General features: G+C 37.7%; 1 protein-coding gene across 1 annotated transcript in view; it reads right to left on the reverse strand.

The window, feature by feature from the left end:
- Positions 1-15,426, reverse strand: part of Itgbl1 (integrin, beta-like 1 (with EGF-like repeat domains)) — a 214,305-nt gene that overhangs the window by 86,605 nt on the left and 112,274 nt on the right. The window contains exons 5-6 of the mRNA XM_005374034.2: positions 10,979-11,119; positions 7,222-7,362 (exon numbers count right to left, since the gene is read on the reverse strand). Of these exons, the coding sequence (XP_005374091.1) occupies positions 7,222-7,362; positions 10,979-11,119 (282 nt within the window). The remainder of the gene's footprint in view (positions 1-7,221; positions 7,363-10,978; positions 11,120-15,426) is intronic.

Below are 15,426 nucleotides of genomic sequence, written 5' to 3' on the forward strand. Positions count from 1 at the left end.
AAATAAAGCTGAAACCCTTAAGATTTAAAGTACAGTCAATTCTGTTGTTTTGTAGGGGATAGGGACTGTGAAATTGTTGCAGGTTAGAAGTTTCGTTTGGGGAACAGCGAGATCTGCTAGAAGGAGCCTGGACGAAGTACAGAACACGCTGCCCTTTGTGCGGGAGTAGTCAACAGCCCAGCCATAAACTGAAAAACAGACTGAAGAAAGAAAAATCTCCGTCTTCGGAAGTTCAAAATGACTGTAAAAGTTAGAGCAAAAACATCTGACGAATGAGGGGGCAGAGGAGTCTCTAAGTACCCAAGAGGATTCTACCTGCTGCACTGGTCCCCCAGCTCTCAGACAATGGCTCCTGCTCACAGGGAATCCGATTCCCCTCCCTGGCGGGAAGAAAGAAGCAGAAGCCTCGGGCATAGGTCGGCACCGGGGGAGAGCAGTCCCTGAGGAAGCAGCACTCTCAAGGTGGAGAGGTGGAGGCCGTGCTGAAAAGCTGTCATTATTTTCTGGCTAAGGTTCATTCACATGCCGGCATTTTTTCAAAAGTATAGAACAAAACAAATCCTAAAGAAGGTCAGAAGTTATTAAAACGATATTTTTAGAGTTACAATCTGATCTAATTAACATCAAAGGAATTCAGATTGACTATGGAGGATTTAATACATTTTCAAAAAAATGCAGACGCTATGGACCAGGCAGCAGAAATCTTTGTGAATTCTTTGTCTTCAAGCCTGCACATTTGCTCTCATTTTCCTGTCATCGCTAAGCTTTTTCAGCCTGTAACGTCATCTTATTATCTCTGCTTTCTCTTTCTACCCCTTGGCTATTTCTGTGTCTTCCATAGGCACAGGGGGCAGGGAGCCTGCATCTCCCACACCACTCCCTCCTATGTAGTTAATGCAGCATCATAAACATTCCCAAGGAAATTCTCACTCCGCCTCCAGCCACTGTCAGCTCTAAGCAAAGCTGTGAAGGACACACGCTTTTGTCATGTGTGTGATGACACCTAGCTTCATGTGCTTTCTGCCTCAGCCTTGTACCCTACTCCTTAATCTCCCTAATCAAACTTCCTCAGTAACACTCCTGAAGTTGATGGTCCACACGTTGCTATGGGTTCAGAGGAAAATGCCATGTCTGTTATTAGTTGTGGTACAAAAGGCTTTGCCTCAAACAAGAAAGTACTACAACAGTAGAATATTGTCTAATTCAGGATGGCCACTGGTATGCCTCTAGTCATCCACTTGTGTGTCTTTTGCAATATAATCTTTGCCATTAGGTTTCAATACCAGGTGCACAAGTTCAAGTTGAGAAAATAAGAGACATTAAAATAGAAGTGACACAAACAAGCCACCTATAAGGAATAAAGCTCCTCAAATGAAGAAATAATGGCGCAGTATGCATTTGGAAGGTTTGATCACTTGGCAAACATAGGATTTCCTAAATCAAATATCTCAATAAATCTCATAGGAGACACAAGTATAAAAGGAGTAGAGAAAGACTTCTATGTACGTGGTCTACTCCAATGAAAATGTGCACTTTGACCTAGGGAAATTGTCTTGCATGTTTTATATGTTCTTTAGCCTATTTGTCTGGATTTCAACTTTGATTATGATAATTAAGTTTATAAGGTCTTATAAATACCTGAATCTGATGCTGGAAAAATTAAAGGGGGATAGGGAGAAGAAGTGAAATGAAACGTGTTATGTGCCTGTAGCAATTTCCTATGGTGATGGAATCATTATGTCCTGCAAATATGTACTAATAATAAAAACATAGTACTAACAGCGTTGCCTAATTCACCTACTTATTAGATATTAACTGCCAAGTTAAAGCATAACTTTGGTTTTCTTGGTAAGGAGAGATCATATCCTTTATCTTTCAAACTCTGTCATGTGATGTCAAAATACATTCTGGAGTATTAGATATTCCACTCTAAATGAAAGCATCGATTTCTTGCAATCCTTTATGCAATTGAATTAGTAGAGCCAGAAAACCATGTAGAAACTCTTGATACCAGATTCTGGGGAAGTTACTGAGTCATGAAATTATCTGGAAGCACAAGGTATTGGGATCAGATTATGAAGCAGATATTGAGACTTTCAGAAAAAATACCACAGGAAATTATTAAATAAAATTGTAGTTTCTCTTCTGGAGTTACTAGCTCCTCATTTCCAATTTAAAAGTTATGCCAAACAGGGAAGAAAAAAGTCATCCAGTAGGGATAAAACCAGGCAGGTAAAAATTTCTATTGGTTTTGCTAAAGAAGGGTTAAGAAATTATGAGATCCATTTAGCATGAAAACCTTGTAGACTTTTCTAACATATTATATCAGGGTCTTCTATAAACAGGTAGTGAAAAAGGCATAGGAAAAGAAATTAGACGACTTGGTCCTTGATTTATATGTACCATTATTCCTTCCGGACTTCATCTTGATTTAATTTATTTTTCAAATTGAAGGAACTACAAGTAAAAATTTCTACATTGATTTAGAATGTAATTCTTCCATGCTTATTTGTCAAATCTGTGAATATTTTAAGGCTGTAGGAGTTAATTTCATTGCTTCTAACAAAAATTATTTAAACTGTGTAGACAGAAGCTCAACAATGTAGATGTGAAAGATAGGAAATCTTGTGATTTATCTCTGATCTCAAACACTAGAAGAATTCAAATAAGAGAAGCATGCTCAGAAAACCTGTGTAGATGCACTAACACACACACACACACATACACACACACACACAGACTCAGTACACCTCAACAATGGAAGAGTATGCAGTGCTTATTGTTGGCATAATCCACTTCCTGCAAATGCAAGTAAAGGCCAATCTACACCACAGGGATGAGAGAGTTCCTACCACGACCAGCACCACGGCCATGCTTGAAAGGCAGCATCTATGAAGAATCTGCCTATTACACGAACAGTGCTGACATCACAATGTCATTTTTATTTGTATCATTGTGGTCTTTTGTGTGAATCTATTTAAACTCTAGAAGTACCAATGTAGGACAAATGCAACTGATACTATCCCAAATAAAACCTGTTTCTAGTGTGGAGGCTTTTAAATAATCAAAATGTACCCAGGAATGCAAACCTGATGTTCACAAGTAGTTGCTCACAAAATAACACTTAAACCCCTAAGGCGGGGAAGCTTCAAGGAATAAATTAGATCTAATGAGTACTTGCTATTTTCAAAATCTAGGCTATTCAATATATTGATTTTTCTTCTAAGACAAAGCAAGTTGAATATACTTAATCATTTTCATCAGTGTTTTCCTTAGCACTTTAGTAATCCACAATAATGACCCTCCTTATGTACTATAGTTCTATCAATTAATTCCCTTTTTCAAACTAATGCAATTCTAAATCAAGACTACTCTTCTATGTTTCTCATTTCATTAGGCAGAACAAGCTGAGAAATAAAGTTTAAGTTCATACTGCGCTAAATTTTTCCAATTACAGGATTTGGGGAAATAAAACCAGAATGCTAAGCAGCCTTCTGGAATAAAGGAATTATTTCAGAATCAAGAAATAAATTGAGTATGGCAAACAAAATGTTCAATGTATATTTTGAATGGCCATGCCCTGGTCAATGTCACACTCAAAATTTTGTCAGTTGTCTTTTCTTCAAGGGTGCATGTGTGGGTCTGTGTGTTTGATTCATGTTTGTGTATAGATGAGTGAACATAGTATCAACTATAACATGTCAGTGAGGGACAACAGAGAGGAATGAAAAAAGAAAGAAAGAAATACTGACTCATTTGGGAGCAGATAGAATGTCAGTGTATTGGTACCTCCTGTCACCATAATGTAGTAAGCACAAAATGTTTACATGTGAGTGTATTATTGATTAGATGAACAGCTAGAGTAGAACAAAAAAATAAAATAAGAATATCAATTAAAAGGATCACCTTAAACTAATCCACTCAGAGACTTCCCTTGGACTTAAATAAAACCAATATCCCCAGAATGACAAGAAAGGGAGCTAAAAATAAAATTGCATTGCATATGAGCTTTATTACAGATCAGCCTTGCAAGAATCATTAGAGAATACTGATGCTGTGTTACTTCTGCCTTGTAATACAAAGACATTCACATGGTACCTAATGAACTGCATGACATCCTTTCTATAGAACTTACTGGTAATTAGGGAAATCATAAAGTCTCATAACTCTCTCAGCATCATACATAGAATTCTACAGATCTAGTAAGCATGGAGAAATACTCCAGCGACTGATAGCTATTCAGATCATCATGATGTTCAGAAAACTTAGTTTTCTAATAACTTGGGCATCCTGAGGCTTCCTCATCAACATAGGGTAAAATTGAAGAATTTTATTTGTATCACTTGTGGATTAAATTACAAGAGTATTAGGCTATATGTGTTTTCAGATAACACTTAAAGGCAGAATGAACCTCATCAAGGTACTTAATTTCTCTGAAATTATTTCCTCTGTTGAAATGCAGATATTAATGTCTCCCTCCCTGAGATGCGCAAAAATAAAGTGGAGTTAAGTATACAAAAGAACTCACTAAATTCTGACAGAATAGGATCCGTTAAAGGGAGCTGCTGCTTCTGTCTTCGGTTCCTCATCCTAGGGCTCGGAGCCATGCGGTGGAGGACACGTCACGCTGAACCAATGAATGACAAGAATCTCAATAACCCCATGGCCATGACCACCCAGGCACCTCTGAAATCTCATAGGATATGGAAGGAGGGAAAATATGAGCAAGAGGAAAATGGGAGGAATAAGTGTGTTATGGTTTGTGTCTGGCTGTCCCCCCAAAGCCTCATGTGGCCATGGGGCAGGCTTTTAGAGTTTGATTGATTACGGGTGTGAGAGCTACATCCGCCCTGGGGTGGATAGTTTGCATATGTAAGGGGGAGGAAGAGGCTGCTTGCGGCTATTCCTGGTTTTTGTGTTTGTTGCTTTTGCTGTGTTCAGATGCCATGAGCGGTAGCCCTCTGCCTTGTGCCACTCTGCCTTGTAACCTGCCAAATATGGACTGAAACCTCCACAAACTGTAAACAAAGTAAACCTTTCCTTCCTTAATTTTGGGCATCATATATATTGTCCCAGCAATGAGAGAAAAGTAACCAAGACAAGGTGATATGGAAAACTAGATTCCTATGAGGCCGCTTTGAAAGCACATCAACTGCTCAAGCTACGGCACTAACTCTAAGGCTGAGGAACACGTGGTGGGAACTAGGAAGGTAAGAAAGGAGAGAAAAACATCAACAGAAGTCCTCCCCTGCCCTCACCCCAGGAACCATGCCCTCACAGTGCAACAGGCCAGCTCACAGAACACCCGAATATCACTACTGTACGGTAGTCATTTCAGTTTTTTCAACCTCTTTCAAAACTCAGGATCAGGATCAGAATCATGGGTCTAACAAGGTAGAAAGTGTTCAGGTTAAAGGGGGGCATATCAGCAAGTCACAAACATGATTTTTAGATACAGCCTGGTAATTATCTCCTTAATTTTAAATTTTAAATCATGTGATTTCATGTTGATCTCCAGATAGTCTTAAAATGGCATTCATAAGTGATGTTTCCCGAACTAGGATGGTTTTAATTACCAGTGGTGTGCCTAAATTCCTAAATTCTTATGTTTGGGCTTGGCCCATATATTCAACAGGCTGGAAAAAATACTAAGTTTGGTTGGCCATTTGTCTTTTATGCTCACAGCTAAGAACAAACTTGATAACTTCTTCCTTTCTCCTCACTTTAGTAAATGGCACCAACCTTTACCCAGACAACCAGATTAAATCTTGATGACGACAGCCTTTCTCTGCCTAAAACCATCTAGAGTACTCCCTTCCCTTTAAATAAAGTCTGTTTCTGCAGCAAAGTAAAAAACCTTCCAGTCGAGGTTTCTCACACACTTTACCTTTTACTGTTCCCTTTCTTCTTTGTATATTCCTGTCATTTTAAAGTGATTCTGGTGCAGTATGGGTCATATTGCTCCATTCTGCCTACCTACAAGCCCTTCTCACCTTTCATCACCTGCAAACCTGCCATTCAGGCAGAACCCACAGGCATCGCAATCAATAACATCATCACCTCTGTGAAAGGCCACATCACCCGAATTCAAAGGTCAAATCGCCCGTCTCCTAACACCCTCAGTATGCGTTTGGCATATTGAAGCCACTCAGTAGTTGCTGTTGTTTTATTACCATTGGGTTCATAATGATAATAACAAAGAACACCCACATGTGTAATGAACACCAACACTTCCCTTGAAACAATAGTGTTCCTCAAATGTTGAGAAAATCCTGGGAAGCAAAAGGGAAATCCTTCTGGGAAGTTTTAGCAGCTGGCTCTCCTCAACCCTCAAATTTTTGCAGTCATAATTAAACAGAGCAGCTCTCTTATCTCAGCTCTCTCATCTACCTTCAGGAGACCTGAGGAACTTTCTGTCTTTAGGCACCAGGCAAGCAGTCAGCTTCGAGTGTATCTACATATGTCTGTCCTCTGGATCATTAAGCATTCCTAGACTGAAAATCTGTAACTCCTTTTTTGCTAAATGACCCTCAGTTTCAGATAACTCTGATTGCCTTCTTTTCTTCATCACTGTTTGACACGCTGGATGAGTGTATTTTTTTCTTGGTGTTTGGATTATGAGCTCCGTAAGTTCATGTATCATGTTTGTCCTCCTCCCTGGTTGATCCTGGCTACCACCCAGACTCTGAAAACTAGTATTACCCTATAAATATTAATGACATAAAATTTTTGAATCTACTAATTAATAATTCAGTTCTAGACTATATTACAGCATAATTTTGGTATAAATCTTAACAAAAAGTGAATACATAAAAGAATCCCTGAGAGCTGTGTTATCCTAAGTTTAGCAATAATTTAATACAGTTGTCCTAATGGTAACTATCCTATTCACTCTTGTCAAGTGCGTTAGCTTTGTATTCTCCATTGAGTTGAGAAGATACACCTGTCTGGAGAGGATGGTTGTCTTTGGTAAGGAATTAGATTAGCTTTAAGTGAATGGATGAGCTTCCACTTCTAGCCTCTGCCAGCGGAGGTATTTTTGGTTTTGTTTCCAGGTTTTTGGGTCTGGAGGTTTCCCGAATTATTTGTAGGAACACTGAAAATTCAGAATGCATCAAACTTGTGTTCAGTTTCTTTTAGTGTCTACAAGAATCAGAGCAAATCTGGATAACTGGGAAGTGAATTTTTAAAATTTAAAATAAAGGCGCAGAGTTCCCTTACCTGAGCAGAAGTCATCGGAATATCGGTCATAAACTGATCTGCAGTCTCTTTCATCACACTCACAGGTGTCCCCATGGATGTCTCCCCAGTCTCCAGTTGGATCAACATCATGGCAAGAGCACTCCCCACACACACAAGTCCCTAAACGGGAAGACGGAACTTTATACGGATCTAGTTAAGAAAATCTGGGGAAAAATCGACCTCATCTGCTGCTTTATTTGTCTGTCACTTCTTTTGTTTTTGGAAAACATACATATTCAGATAAAAAATGTTCTAAAACAGGGAAATATCGTCTGAAATTTGTAGCAGAAATTCCTTTAAAAGTAAACAAAAGAGATCACCTATGTTCATAATGATGTGAGATTGTGATGTGTGTCATTAGCACTATGCTAGTTTCTTTCAATGATAAGATCAAAACAATTGACAGCAGTGATAATCTTAGACCTTAAAGACTACACAATCTAGTTAACAACAGCAAAGGCTAATGAAAGAGAGGCTAGCAAGGAACAGGAGCATAAGCTCTAACATTTGTAAACCATAAAGAAACAATGTAAAAGTTTGGTGAAGGAGAGATTCATGTGAGTTAGAGTAATTAAAAGCAGAAGCTCTGGATGTACTAAGGAGGGGAAATGTCCTAGGACACTAGGGGTGGGTATGGATCCCATATGCAGGTGCAGGAAGGTTAAGGTGGTGGAAGATGGTTAAGGTGGTGGAAGGTTAAGGAAGTTTGAGGTGGTGGACAAGTCCACATTAGGGAGGGTGCTGGAAAACACTAAAATGCATCACCTGGGTCATCAGGAGATTTGTTTTGGGAAGGGCTTCATTGTGAGCCATATTTACTTTTTAAATCTTTTTTTAAAAATTAATTTACTTTACACCTTAGATATACATAAAGATCATACCATATGTACTTTGTGAGGATCATCGGTGAAACTGTTTTCAGGGCAATCATCCAATCATTTGGGGAAAAATAAATTTAAAAAATTTTAACTACTCTCATCAAAATAGCAGTTGGGTTGTACACTTAAATATATAAATTAAAACCATAACTTTACTCAGAACCTCCCAAAGCAAAATTACTAACTGGAGATAAAGAAGCAGACTTCATCATATAAAAGTCTAAAATTTTGATAGGGATCAAACACCATTAAAAAAATCTGAAAGAACTAATAAAAGCTGAAGCAAGTAGTTTCTATGAATTTAGAAGACAAAGGGCTAGTTCACAAACACATAAACAATTCTGAGGAAGAAAAATGTAAAGGCTAAATGTACCTAAATGAACAAGACAAGAAAACTTCACAAAGAAATAATGATCAGCATGAAAGCTGTTTACCCCTTCCACCTACTATTAATACTAAGGGTGGCAGGGTGAGAGATCTTCAGGAAAATGGAGAGTTGGAAAGATTTCTGGTGTTAGACTGTCACAGCTCAGAGAGCCTGCTAGGACCCAGGCTGTGAGGAGCGGTGCAGTGGGTGCTCTGCAGTTCTGAAGTGCAGCGTAAAATGGTACAATGTTCTGGGTGGTGAATTCACAACATGTACTTCTTAGATACATGTTATTATTCAGCATAACAGCCGCTTTCAACAATAGCAAGCAAAAGCACACAGAATTACCTGCTCGGGAATATAAAATATGATTGTATTTATTTTATTGAAAAACTACCAGTGTCCCAATTATCAATCAACAGGGAATTAGTGCAGTAATGATATACACATAATGCCGGTCACAAAGCAGTCATTAAATGTAATAATTGGCTCTTTTGTGCTTATATATACATATATATATAAAATGAAAAAATCAAATTAAAAATCAGTATGTAGAGTAAGATTCAATTTTTGCGTTTAGTGAGAAGATGGTATAAGTGGCCATATTTCTTCAGAGGGGAGAGAAAGTCACAGAAGTTAATTTGAGTAAATGAAAAACCTGACAGAAATAAATCAATTTTTAGTACAAAAACCATACTGAAACATGAAAGGGGGTTTTATCTAAATGTTATTGGTCATTTTTTTAATCTCTGTGTACTCTGTTATCGTGGTTCTGAAAACAGAGGTGCATCGTTTTCATGACAGTGTAAATGTAACGGGGATAGGAGCAGCAGATCTGAAGAAGAAGCAACATTCAGGCATGTTTGAAGGGGCACGCAGGACAAGCTGTCCCCAAGACAAGTGGGCAACAGAGAACACTACCCGTCACCACAGAGCTAGGTCTACCAGATGATTTCCTTGGTCCCCGGAGATGGGCTGGCAGGGAAAACCAGGCAGACACTTGCAGGGAATAGTGTCTCTCTCTTACCAAAGGAAGCAATGAAAAGGAAATGGTGCCAGATTAGACACAGGTAGCATATTCTGAGACTCATCTCAGAGCAGGCTGTTTCCCTGTCTTCCTGAACCCCCAGAGCTCACAACCTATGTGACTCACTAAGGCAAGCTGCTCCCATTCTTCATCTGCCAGATCCGCAAATGCCAATGCCCCAAGCAAGAGGCAGGACCACAGAGGCGGCCACTGTGAGTCTCCGAGGGGCTCCCTGCAGCTCAGCGCCCTCCACCCTGCTGCAGAACCTGCTAACAGTCCACGTCCCACCCCATCTTCTTCCCCCAGTGCTTGTTTTTCCAGTTGTGCAGTTAGGCTTCACATACTGACAAAATGTTGGGTTTGCACCTATTGAACAATAGGACTTCAGCAAAAAATGTCTTTATATATTTAAAGAAAACACAGAGTGAGTTATTATGTATAGGAAAATCCAATCGACATTAAAATGAGTTTTCATTTTTTGTTCCAAATTCAAGATTTTTGTTTCCCTTTTGCTCTGCACAGAAATGGGACATGCCCTATCCCTCCACGTCAGTATCAAAGGTTGTTAGAGCCTTCCGTGTGTCTGTGTGTGTGTGTGTGTGTGTGTGTGTGAGAGAGAGAGAGAGAGAGAGAGAGAGAGAGAGAGAGATCTATTAGGGTTAATCACTCATTAAGAGAAATGAAAACATAGTTTTCCAGCTAACTAGATTTTATAATTTTTAAAGAAGGCATTGCAGCCCTTTGTATATGTCACTGGGTGGTTCTCTGTTGTCTACCTCTACAGCAGATAAAGGGAAAAATCACAAATAATTTCCAGGATTTTTAAGAGCTGCTTAAACTGTTTGACTTTATATCAACAGTTAAGTAACTTTTAACTACATTTTATTCTTGTGAATTATTTTTAAGGGTCTTATTTAAGGTCAGTCTAAATTTTACGTGGCTATTTGATACACAGTTTCCACTATAGCTGTTGTATTCAATAGCATATGATTATTATTGCGCAGAGAAGTTAAGTTCATCTACATCAATTCAGCCTTTCAGTCAAGCCTTCCATTTTCTCATAATTAAGACAAGCGAGTTTTTGGAATGCTCTCTGGATAATTAGATGCTCATACTGTCAATGGTCCTGTGAGTCAAGAGACATTTAGCAGGAGTATCTACAAGGATTGCCTTTTAGCTGTACCATGCCACTTCTGGGTGGCTGCCAAAGAAATGACAGTCCTTGTGTTAACTATTTGTCCAGTGAAGCTTAAAGTATGACAACAAACTTTCTTATCTTTCTGCTTTCTACTCAATAAAGAACCACAAAGAGAGGATTGTTGGTGTAATAAAGATCAATTTACATCAAAGTAAATGATTATAAAAGATGACTCCTTCCCGCCCTTAAGCAAATACAGAGAAGTGTTAATAACGAAGAGTTCTGTTTGCCTCCTAATTATGTAGTAACATGTATGAACGACGCACCTCTGTTACTGCAGATTTCGCCATCTGGAGACATGCATTTTCGCTTGCTTTCCCAGGGGGTGATGTCGCACTGGAATTCGCATTTATCTCCATGCCAACCAGCCTCACAGTAACAGTTTCCACAGTAACACTTCCCATGGCCTTTACCCAAAAGAATTTTACACGGTGAGGAGAAAAAGCAACTTTGCAAAGCAGCATTAACTTTCTACCTCTTCATCATCACTTTTGCTTTTAATATACGAGCTGCACATCTCTTGCTAAAACAATCAAATTACAGAGTTTTTCCTCAAAACATCAAAGTGGAGCTCATACCTGGACTCTATATTTGCATAATTATATTTGCCTAATTACACAAATTAAGCAAGCCAAACTGTCCTTTAGCTTGGCCCACACAGAGAGCGGATTAAAATGAAAGTGTCTTAAAGAAATAACATGAATGTCTGGGAAAATCTATTCCTTTGCATCCTCAGTTGCATGCACCAAACTCCAGCGCATGTCATAAGCGTTCACTCTGAGGGAATTTTTTCAATTAGGCATTAAAACAGCTCATTTGAAATCAACTACTGAGAAAACAATGGCAGATATGAAGTTAGATACACATTATTAATGACCGAACCATTTTTAAACCAGAAGTAATAGATCAAGTTTTCATTCAACTGTGTCCCACAAGCTGTTGTGTTCCTCTATGTGGAAAAGAGTTTCTCAGCTAAGTCAACACTTGATCTTGATTTGGACCAATGAAATACTGTAGACTCTGGTCTCACAATCAAATACCCAACCTATGTGTAAAGAGGATAAAAATGACAGCCAAGGGCACCCATCACTTTGTTGAGATGTCACAATTCAGGATTCTTTTTTTTTATACTCTGTTACCTGCCCATTTGTACATCCTGCCAAGCTACTGGAATGAATTTTCACATCACTTCACTGATGTGAAGAAAGTCTAGCCAGACTTCTACAAATTCCCAAAGGATGGCACTGACTCCCAAATTTACTTCTTGTAGCTTCTCCTCCTTGTACTTATGCTACCCAACCATGAATGGATGTCCTAATTCTTGTTTTAAATCTATTCTTTCTATTTTAGGAATGTGTTTTTTATTCATCTATATGGTTAAAGTATTTGTTCTTCTAACTCTCTTCTGTTACCATAGACATAATTCCAGAGGGCCCAGGGAAATCAGCTATGGGGCTATTTTTCAATCCCTAATAGCCTATTTTTCATTCTAACATTGTGGCATATCTACCCTTTGGCAAGAGTACTGTAGGATCTAATAGTGAAACTCACATAAGTGGGACACACTATAGAATATTTAATCTATGAAATTCATGTCCAGAAGATGTGACTTCCATCAAGGAAACATACATGCAAGAGAAAGAACAATATGAAAGGATAGAGTACTTTAGAGAGATTTAAAGAAAGAAGGACTCAAGCACATAATGCTGTTTTCTGTCTAAATGAGCTGTAATGGAAGTAAGAAAACCTCTCCTTAACTTTAGAGACAATGGGAATTTTCTCAACACATTTTAATTTGATCACTTAAGCAAAAGCAAAGATTATCAAATTATTTAATTGGAAATGATATACATCACTTTTATATTTTATTTATCGACTGAAAAAATCTTTACATGTGCACACAAAAAAATCATGTTCTGGTGCTATATAACAAGCATTGGGAACTTGAGAATTACCCTGGAAAAAATTGTAACTGTGTGTTAATTGCTTTTCATAGAAGTCAGATTTTGTAAGATTCAATCAACTTTTTAGACTTAAATAAACATTTATTTCCTCTGTAATTTCAGATAATTTATATATAAGGTACCACAAAGGTAAGGATCATAAATCTACATATTCTACAATGAAGATCTCTGTTTACTTATAAAGTTCAATATTTAATTAAGGTTTCCTAAGCAATCATTGATATGAGGATAAATAAACAAAAATTATGTACAGATACACATATACGCAGACACAAAAAGTTAAAACAGATACCCACAGACCTTATGTGAAAATATCATATCATGATCAAAAAAATCTATACCAAGGCATATAATAGTCAAGATTTCAGAAATTCAACACAAGAACAGAATATTAAAAACTGCTAGAGAAAAGAAACAAACCACCTGTAAGGAAAATGAATTAGAATCACAGCAGACTTCTCAACACAAACCCTCAAGTGCAGGGGAGCTTGGAGTAAAGTATTTTAAGCCCTAAAAGAAAACAATCTCCAACCCAGATTGATATATCCCACAAAACTATCTTTCAAAATTGATGGAGAAATCAGATATTTCCATGACAAAAAGCACTTGAGGATATTCATAACATGAAATCAGTGCTCCAAAATGTTCTGAAGGTCATTCTGCAAAGTTATAACAAGGACTACAATTCCACCTAAACAGAATGAATCCACAAGGCAAGGCAAGCAATTAATCAGAGGGGCAAAAAATGGGATCAAAAACAGAAAAATAATATGACAAGGATAAGTCAATATATATCTGCTATAATCATCAATGTTAATGGCCTCAATTCACAAATAAGAGAAATACACTGGCAGAATGGATTGAGAAGTAACATCCAACAATATTCTGTATACAAGAAGCACATTTGAGGGTACTACAGTACTCTAAAAAAGTTGAATCAAGAAGATATAAAAAAATTCTAAATAAACCAATATCAGTCAATGAAATTGAAGATGTAATTAAAAACCTAGTAAAAAAGAAAAGCTCAGGTCCTGAAGGCTTCACTGCTGAATTCTGTAAGAAATTTAGAGAACCCCTACTGCTGCTACTCCTCAAACTGTTTAATGAAATTGAAAGAGAAGAGATACTTCCAAAGTTACTTGAAATGAATACACACTTCTCTGATGAAGAAGTACAAACACGAATATAAAAAAAAAATGTTCAGCATTACTGGCCTTTCAAAAGATGTCAATTAAAACAGCACTGAGATTCCATTTCCCTCTAGAAAGAATGGTTATTATCAAGAAATCAACCAGTAATGAATGCTGAAGGGACTGTGGGGAGAAAGGAACCCTTCTCCACTGTTGGTGTGCATGTAGACTGGTGCAACCATTGGAGAAATCAGTGTAGAGATTCCTCAAAAAACTTAAACTAGAGGTTCCATTTGACTCAGCTATTCCCCTTCTTGGTATCTTCCTGAAAGAATTAAAAACATCATACCACAGTGATATATGCATACCTGTGTTTATAGTATTACAGTTTATAATAGGTAAATCTTGGAAACAACCCAAATGCCCATCAACCAATGAATGGATAAAAAATATGGGTTTTTGTCCAATGGAGTACTACTCTGCCATAAAGAAGGATAAGGCTGAGACATTTGTAGGAAAATGGATGCACCTTGAGACCACACTCTTAAGTGACATAAATTGGACACACATGTAAATGTTGCATGGATTCTCTGGTGTGAGAGACTGAAAGGACCAAATAAGGGCCAAAGTGTGATAGGTATTGGTACACAGGAAGAAAATATTCACATGAGAAGTGGAACAACAGAGGAGTAAGGGGGGGAAGAATGGACAAGAAAAAAAAAGAATATTAAGAAAAATGGAAGCAAAGCTTTTGTAAATAAAGAAGAGAGAGGGGCTGAAAAGGGGAGGGGAATGAAGAAAAAAAGAAGAAGCAAACTATACCATTTACCAGTACAAATTCCCTATTAGGAACATTATCACTATGTATAGCTAAAATGTACCACTACAATAAAAATATATGTTGGGGATGAATCAAAACTCCTTACATTCAAAAATGTATTATAAGACATGTTGGAATGATTGAGATAAAATATAAGATTCAGAACAATATGTATTCTAGGCCATAAATGTTACTTTTTATTTTGTATAACATGATATAGCAAGAAAATATCTTGTTGTTGTCTCACTAATGGACTCTAGAACTATCTCTCAACAGGTTGGCTTCCCGTGAATGTCACATGGGAAGATCTACAATGCAAGGCAAGGTGGCCCCAGAACGTGTCACTGGATACTGGTGTCTGTGGTCAGAGACTTTGCACCATAAAATTGCCCAAGCCCCAATTAATGCAAAATAATAAATAAAATGGGTGAGAGTCAAGCATTTTCTGTTGTGTTGTTTTAAATTAAATTTTTATATTTATACATTCAAGTAGATGTTGCTTTGGTGGTATGTATGAGACAGAACACAATGGCCCCAAAGCATGTTCCCTTCTTATTTTTTGATTTGTAACAACTGGAGATGAAACACTGAAAGGTAGATTTATCAATTACGTTATTTTGGACTAAACCCTAAGGAGAATGTCCTGAGCAGCATTTAGCTTGGGCCACAGGCCTAATAAAATGAACAGAAAATGTGTGTTTTCTTTAATCCAGATGAATTGCATAGTCAGGAGACTAGCGAGGAAGGCCAAAGCAAGTCTAAAGCAAGAATAAGTAGATGATGCTACAGCAGGAATGGAA

Source organism: Chinchilla lanigera, unplaced genomic scaffold, assembly GCF_000276665.1.
Source record: "Chinchilla lanigera isolate Chin_1 unplaced genomic scaffold, ChiLan1.0 scaffold00003, whole genome shotgun sequence".
NCBI classification, from domain to species: Eukaryota; Metazoa; Chordata; class Mammalia; order Rodentia; family Chinchillidae; genus Chinchilla; species Chinchilla lanigera.